We start from the raw sequence: 8580 nt of genomic DNA, 5'->3' as shown, positions 1-8580 counted from the left end.
GATTGTTTAAAGGGCGGAACAATAACCGACCTAGGAAATGAGGAGGAAACTCTATAACCCGACGTTTCAGTTGATGTGGCAATAACTTAGAGAAAACCGATCCTAACATCCCCGATGAGGAATGAGTGATCAGTGAATCTAATAATTGGTAAGAAGAGGCTATCTTGAGAACCGAGTTGGCAGGTAGAGGAAGTGGAAAGGGCACTGTTGGGATCGAGGTATCTTACCACCGGGACATCGACAAACTTGATGAAAATTCGATTACATATGGTATTAATGTAAAAATTTTTGGGGGTACAAGCTTGTACCCCCTTGTAACGTGTATACCCCACCGTGAATGGGGACTTCTATTTATTGAGGATTGAAATTGAAAACGACTCCTATTCATGACGAGAAAATATATATATTAGTTCTACTATTATACAACGTGACTTGCAAATTTAGTATAAATTGCAAAAGTGCACTCTGACAAAGATTTTAGTAATTTATTTGAGACATGTTTCATTTCAACTTTAAACCTTTTTTGGTTATTTTCATCTCTCTCTTCTCCCATTTCTCTATTTTCATTTCATTTGACTTATGTTTTATGTTTAATTGATATTTAACTGATGATTAAAAAATGAATTCATATTTTATTCTATTTATATTTTAGAAATATATAAATTTAATTATTTAATACGGAGTAATTTTTTTTTGATAAGTTTTCTAATTTTAAACAAATAAACATTTGAATAAAACAAATATTTTAAAGATTATCATAAAATTATAAGATCGTCTAGAATTTAACACTAGTACCATCCATTTCTTAAATTGTGGTTTGAGTGTTTGTTCATCCTCTATTTATAAATCCTACTAGTAAATTTTAAACCTATGTCAAACTTAACTATGTTACTAAGTGATTTGTATAAAAAGCTATTAAATATCTACTAATTATTCCATAGTCTTGTTCAAAATGACACATGCATGTTTAAATACGAAAAAATATACTTCTTCGGTCCATTATGATTTGTCGCCATTTGCCCCGACTAGGATAGGGCAAGAGCGGGGTGGAACCAAAGAGACTATGGACCTACTCGAGATCGTTTCTACGACAGGGGGTTGGCGTTAGCCACCATGCCTTAAGCACTTGAACATGGACCTAAATACTAAAGTGGAAAACTTTGAAGGCATGAAAACCGAGCTTGAGAGCTTAAGCTAATCTAACTAAGAGAGGATGAGTGGAAGAGAGTTTTGAAAGTTTCAAGAGAAACAATAGACTGAAATTAGAGACTTGGCATAGAATTTTCTAAACTAATGACAACTTGAAACAAAGAAACTGCTTGAGATCATTTTGGAATTACGAGAACGAAAACAGAGATTTGAGAAATTTGTGAGCTTGAAAGGAAATAGATCAGGATAGTTGCTAGAGAATATAGTAGATACTATAAAACATATACCTAATCTAACTACAGAAAATGCCAAATAAATTTTGGGGTGAGCAACGTCCCCATTATGCTCAACAGTAGCTTCTGGTTCGCCTAACCCATGGCTGAATAGTGCTAACTTCAAATTTAGATGGGTCCGGTGTGGTGTGTCTTGGATCGTGAATGTTCAGGGTGAATTCTGTGTCGCTCCCAAAATGAGCTAGGTCTTCATTTCCTCTGTTTAATGACTGTTATGCCCCTTCTTGTAATGTAATGAAGCTGAATTGCTTGCCCACTTTGGTATTTCCTTTGCTCACCAATAGGAAAGTGACACCTCTTGTCTTTCATTTGCAAATCAATCCTCCATATTGTAGTAATTGCACTTTGGCTATATTTGTCTTTTCATGCTTTTTCACTCCACATTTGCCTATCATTGCTCACTCATGCCTCCACTTCTATTTCTCTCATTTTCTACACAAAAACATACAAAAAGTGTATATTAAATCCAATTTAAGCTCAAAATGATCCAAAATAAAGTGCAGAACATACGAGCGATCACCAACACGATTTTAAGAAATATAATCGAAAGTGAGTTAAAAAAGTTAAGTGACATATAGATCCTACTTTTATACACGTATTAGTTTTTTCATGGTTTATCTCATGGTTTAATAAAAGTTAGTGAAATAATATAAAATCAAAGTGATTTTTTTTCATGGTTTTATCTCATACTCCTACTATATAATTAGACTCAATATATGATTTTGATATTCAGAATTTAATGAATAAAATTAACACTTATTAATAAGAAACTTATACTAGAAAAACTATGGATATTGCCATCTAATATCATGAAACTTTCAAAAAGTTAGGGTTTTCCCACGAACTTTAAAATTGGCAAATAATATCACGAACTTTACTCCGGATTTGTTTTTTTCCCATAAATGAAAAATTCACGTTGTTTTAATAGATTGAAGAATAATTTTGAAGAGTGTGCTGCAAGAAAAACTATTTTCAAAGATTGAAAATCTTGAAGATCTCAAAATTGTTGTCGAGAAATTATGAAAACAAATCCGGATCATATTATTTGTGGGAATTTTTTCATTCGTGAGAAAAAACAAATCGGGGGTAAAGTTCGTTATATTATTTGCCAATTTTAAAGTTTGTGGGAAAAACCCACATTTTGAAAATTTCGTGATATTAAATGCCAATATATTCCTTTAATTTATTGTATTACTATATTCAATCAAATTTGAACCGCCTACCAAAAGTCAAACAGTAGGAATTTACGTAGTAATATATAAATAAATTAATGCGGCAAATTCTTCTCAAGATATTAAATATCCGTATAGTCCATAAATCATTTATTTAAAAATGAATTATTGTCAAGTCGTTTGTGACTGAAATGTATTAATCTTTATAAACTATTAGTATATATGTTAGCTTAGAGCATCCGCCAATGGTTAATAGGCCAGGTCATAGGCCAGCCACCCGTCTACCTGCTACGCGGCGTCCCGGCCAATACTAAAAAAACCCCCGCCGCGTCGGGATTGGAAGCCCCGACCACAATGCCGGCCACTTAATAAAAACAATTCAAAATATACTACATTTACGGAATTAAAATTGCGATAAAATAGGGAATTAAATTTACGACACATATACGGGAAAAATAATCCATTCCATTAAAAAAAGTACAAAGATTTTAAAAAAAAAGTACATGATTTTTTTAAAAAAAAAAAGGGCTTCAACACACGAGCCCCACCACTCTCTACTCCCCTCATCGCCGTCGCCGTCGGCCCCGTCCTCGTCGCCGCGCCGCCGCCGCGCCACCCGTGGTATCTCGAGCCCACGTCGAAACCCTGCCAGCCGTGACCTCGCGATCTCTAAATCAGCACGCATGCTCTCGAGCATCTCGTAAAGAAACCTCTTCTCCGTGGGGTCCAGTGGCGCTTCTTCCACTCGGAAGACCTGTAACATCTGAGCCCGCGTTTGGTTACGCGAATGGAGAGTGTACTCGAGTGGGGCGGGTGGGAGTGGCGTGAGGGACCTGGACCTCGACCAGGCGATGGGGGGATCCGCCCCTCGCAGCCCGCTACGCCCGCTTTTGTCCAATCGGGCGGCGGCGACCTAAGGAAATGAAGGAGGGGATGGAAACTCCTCGGCATCCGGAGAGGGACGATAGCCGATCCACGGCTGCCGCTGTAATCGCCGTTATAGTTAAGTCGCTCTGGCTTCTTCGACCACCGGCGACGCATCCCGCCCGGAACTTCTCCGACTCCTTCGGCAACAAGAAGCACTCCCGGAAGGTGAACTCCGCATACTTCCTCCAAGGAACCGACTCCATGGCTAACCTCCGGGCGTCGTCCTCGATCTGCCCACTTTTGAGGGCGGACGGAGGGCGTTGCGCGTCATACCCCGCAAAACGGCCCACCGCAGGCCCCGGTGCGCTCCCACCCCTTCCGGACTTCCTCGCGTGCTGAAGTCCTTCCCGTGCGAGCAGTTGGTTCTTACAGGCAGCACTTGATCTTTCGCCCACATGTTGACGGCACCCCGCTGACAGGCCGCAAATCAGCTGGATTCGTCGCACACCTCCAACCACCCCTTGGCCAACGCGAGCGCCACTCCTCCTCCGTCCACTTCCTCCCGGCCAGTGGCAGTTGGCCGCTGATGACTCCGGGCCGACCGCCTTGCTGCCTTCGCTTCCCCCTCGCTCTTCTTCCTCGGCGCGGCCGGCGTCGCTCGACACGGAGTATCATCGTCCCCGAGATCAATCCCCATATCATGCAATAATAGGAAGGTCATCGCCGAGGAGAACTGCGGTTTCCACTGGTCGGCCCGTGTGAAACTGAAGCCGTCAAAAAATCAAGCGGGGGCCGATATACCGCGTCCCTTCCCGGTGCCCCCACTCCCCCCGGCATCCCGGGATGCATACCGTGCGGCATCCCCCCCGGCATCCCCTTGCCACATCATCCCCGTCATGTTCTTCTTTGCATTCGGGTACACCCCCACCGGGAGGCGGCTGGCCCCGCCGCCCGCTTTCCCTACTCCATGCCGCGTCCCCCACGGCTTACCTCTCGGCATACCCCCACAGTTCCCCCACAAGCACCCCCGGCGCACCAGCCATCATCCCCATCGCTGTCGATCCAACCATAGCAAGGGAAGCGCCTCCGTTTAATGGCTGACTGCTGCAGAGGAGTGATGTCTTGAGGAGGTAATAAGCATAGGAGTGGTGTAGTGATCCATTACTCGATGATGCTCTTGAACAGAAAGTTAGAGAGCGAGAAAACTCGTTAAAACAAGTGGTGCAAATGAAAATGAAACGAAAATTGCGTTTATATATGATTTAAAAAAAAATTCAAAAATCGGCGCTGGCCGATCGGGCCTCCACAATGGCGGCTAGCCGATCGGCTAGCGTTTCGGCCAGCGACGAGCGATCGGCGAGCCCACGCCGATCCGCTCGCCGATTTTGCGCTGGCCGATTGCAATGGTTCGGCTAGCATCAATGCCGGCGTTTAGTATCTTCTTCGCATTTATTATAAGGGAAAAAGACGACAAATGTAAAGTCTCTTTAGGCTAATTAAAGACTTTCTAAATTGTGATAAGTTATTAACATATATAAATAAACAGTAAAAACCCCATATGCAGTCATATTAATGGGGACTGGCAAAGTTATTACTACTATAGAGAAGTTTTACATATGAAAATATATTTCTTTACAAAGAATAATTCGATATATTATATAGTCACTATAAAAGAGCCTTATATAAAAAAATTTGTTTTGTCTATTAAATACCTAATTTTATTTATTTGAAGGGCTATGATGATATTAAATAATACTCCCTCTGTTCCATAGTAATTGAGTCATTTTGCCATTTTGGTACGTTACATAGTAATAGAGTCATTTCCCTGTTTAGTAACAGTCAACACATTTTTTCACCCCTATTTTACCTTCTTACTTTTTTCTCTATTCATCGAATCTCTCTACTTTTTCATTTTCCACTTTATTCTCTCTTTACTTAACTCACCTAACACAATTTTTCTTAATCTCCGTCCCGAAAAGTTTCGCCTCCATTACTATACAACGGAAGGAGTAGTAGCTAATTTGATTTATTTGAAGGAGACTAGCATTGGCAGTGCTCGCAAACTCGTGCTCATGTGAAACCCGACTTTTTCGTAGTGCTATTTTTTCATTATAAGGTATACATATACATATCCAGTTGCATCAGATTTTACCCTTTTCTTTCGTTATGAAAGTCATAAATAATCTCGTTTGTAAATTATTTCAAAGTTCGTTACATATTTAAACATTTTACCTTCGCTACACTTATCATATGAACAAGTCTCACAAGGGAATTTTGAAGTGTATATTCATCCACATATTTATTGGAAAAATTTCTAACACTAAGACTTACATTACTAAAAAACTGCAATTTAAAACTACTGCCACCGTAGCCAACATGCCGTAGCCGCCGCCGGTGAATTGCCCGCCATGCCGGTGGGGCAAGTGCCGGCGGGGAAAGCGAGAGTCCTGCTTTTGAGGGAGATCTTCTTTTTCTTTGACAAAAAGGAACAATTTTTTTTTCTCTTATTTTATTCTCAGTTTAATTCTTTTATCTTTTTTTCCTTTTGTACTTTATTATACATTTTTGGTCATCAACGTTAGCAAAGAAGAGAAGAGATTCCACCCAACTCATCTCCTTGCAATCATCTTTGGTCAATCCCAGCTCGGGAAACTGTTCTTCCATTATAGGGAAAAGGTCACGGGCCCCACCGAGGTACATCGACGTGAATGAGGCGGCGACTGTTAGGTTTCCGGTGGCCGGAGAGTTGGTAGTGTTTAGGAAGAGGCTGAGGAGGAGATTCTTGTCGACCTTGTCGGCCATGTGTTGCCATTTATCGACTAGCCTCCGCCGCTGAAGTGGCCACCGACTCCGACGGTGGGGCAGACGCCGGCGGGAAAGCGTGGGTTTTGCTTGTCCGGGAGATCGTGTAGTAGAGCTGGCCGAGGGTTGCACCGACCTCCACACGCGCGGTTTTCGCCTTCTCGTCGATTGTCATTGATCAGAAGTTTCTCATGTCGACGATGACGAAGAGGGCCGACGCGGAGGCGTAGGAGAGGCCTTCGTAGTCGACTTGAATATAACTCATATTAACACACAAAATAGATGCTGCATTATATTCATTACCAACCATCATATCGTACATAAAATACAATGAACATAGTTACAAACCAAACTAAAACACACACTATGCCATAATACAAACACAAATTCATAACACATGCAGCTTATTCATTAATTACGAATATCAGTCGATCCATATGTTTGTCTGAGATGTCTTTCGGTTTATATTTATGACTGACATAGGTGGAATACTTTGTTCGTTTCTAAAGAAGTTGTTCGGATCAACTTTGGTCTTCACACGAACCAATCTCTGAAAATTATTGTTGAAATATCGAAGCCCCCAAACACTAGCTTGTTCATAGCTCGTCTCACCCTCGATATTATTCCTCCCAATATCAAGATCTCTGTAGTTGATGTAGGCAGCCCTAGGAGACTTTGTCACATAACTCTCCAAGTAATCATACAATCTCCTTATCCAATCAAGATGGGCCTCTGATTGTTTAAGATTAGCCCACTCCACATTATATTCAATCATGAAATTGATGCCCCTCCGATGCGGAAATGGAGTTTCCGCCTCAGAGAAAGCATTGAACGCCCCGCCGTAGGGGCTAAACTGCATCTCCGAACCATCTTCTTCGATAAGGAATCTCCATATCCCTCTCAGCCCTTCTAACGGGAACGGAGTGCTGACGTAATCTGACTTCCCTTTGAAATACGTGAGGCCATGTGGAACTCTGTCTAGTAAAACATCAATGGGATGATCCTGGAGCCATGTGTAAAAGAGCACCGACTCAATCCAACTCATCTCAAGGCAGTCTTGTTCGGTCAATCCGAGCTCGGGAAATTCCCTCTGCATTATCTGCAGAAGATCCTGAGCCGGGCCGAGAAACAAGGCGGTGAAGGAAGCGGCGACCGTTCTATTTCCGGTCGTCGGGGAGATGTCGGGATGCAGGAAAATCCTGATTAGCAGTTCGTCCTCGATTTTGTCGGCCACGAATTGCCAGCGATGGACTAGCTCCGTCGCATTATCCTCCAAGCGTCTGGTGACGTTGAAAACCGTCACAATCTCTGGGACGGTTACCAACGTCACCTTAAATTCCAGAACAATCCCGAAGCTGGTACCTCCGCCGCCTCTGATAGCCCAGAACAGATCCTCGCCCATGTTTGACCGGTCAACGATCTCGCCGTCCGCGTTGACTATTCTTGCGTCGATGATGTGGTCCGCGGCGAGGGCGAATTTCCGTGACATCATGCCGAACCCGCCGCCGCTGAAGTGGCCGCCGACGCCGACGGTGGGGCAGGACCCCGCTGGAAAGGCGAGAGTCCGGCTTCGGAGGGCGAGCGTGTGGTAGAACTGGCCGAGCGTGGCGCCGGTTTGGACCCACGCGGTTTTGCCGTCGGCGGAGATGGTGACTGACCGGAAGTTGCGCATGTCGATGACGACGAAGGGGGTTTGGGAAGTGTAGGAGAGGCCTTCGTAGTCATGGCCGCCGCTTTTGGTTCTGATGGGAAGGTTGTGCTTCTTGGAGCAGTGAATGGCTGCTTGGATTTCCGACGCGTGGAACGGCGTGATGATGAGCTCTGGCCTCTCCGGCGCTGTGGCGGCGGGGCTGAGAAATTTATTTAGTAAGAGGAAAGCGTATGTGGCGTTTTGAGGGGTGTAAATTATATCAGTTGCTGAATTTAAGAGTTGGAATTCATGGATTATGCATTCGAGAAAATTGTGGTAGCCATGATTGTTGGATGAAGAAGCTCCGATGAGGAAGAGGTTTGTTAATATTAAGAGGAGGAATTTAACACCAGTACGATCCATTTCTTAACTTGTGCTTTGAGCGTTTGTTCATCTTCTATTTATAAATCCTACTAGCCAAATACTCCCTCTGTCCCATAATAGATGACACACTTAAGAATTGACACATGATTTTAGAAGAAGTTATTTTGTGTGTTAAGTGCAGAAAGAAAATAATATATTTATATTAATGTGAAAGAAAACTTTTTCCAAAAAAAGAAAATGTCACATCTTTTGTTGGACAAACTATAAAAGATAGTGTGACATC

General features: G+C 42.8%; 1 protein-coding gene across 1 annotated transcript; it reads right to left on the bottom strand.

The window, feature by feature from the left end:
• Window positions 1-6549: 6549 nt before the first annotated feature.
• LOC125203256 (berberine bridge enzyme-like 18) lies at window positions 6550-8353 on the bottom strand. The gene has a single exon (XM_048101563.1). It carries the CDS (start codon window positions 8334-8336, stop codon window positions 6708-6710), a length of 1629 nt encoding a protein of 542 aa, XP_047957520.1. The 5' UTR covers window positions 8337-8353; the 3' UTR covers window positions 6550-6707.
• Window positions 8354-8580: the final 227 nt, after the last annotated feature.

This window comes from Salvia hispanica, chromosome 2 (genome assembly GCF_023119035.1).
Source record: "Salvia hispanica cultivar TCC Black 2014 chromosome 2, UniMelb_Shisp_WGS_1.0, whole genome shotgun sequence".
NCBI lineage: Eukaryota > Viridiplantae > Streptophyta > Magnoliopsida > Lamiales > Lamiaceae > Salvia > Salvia hispanica.
The sequence above is the reverse complement of the archived record's forward strand: the minus strand, read 5'-3'. Positions and strand labels throughout refer to the sequence as shown.

Coding starts and splice junctions, on each gene's coding strand:
- LOC125203256 (XM_048101563.1), bottom strand. CDS start 8,336: ATGGATCGTACTGGTGTTAAATTCCTCCTCTTAATATTAACAAACCTC.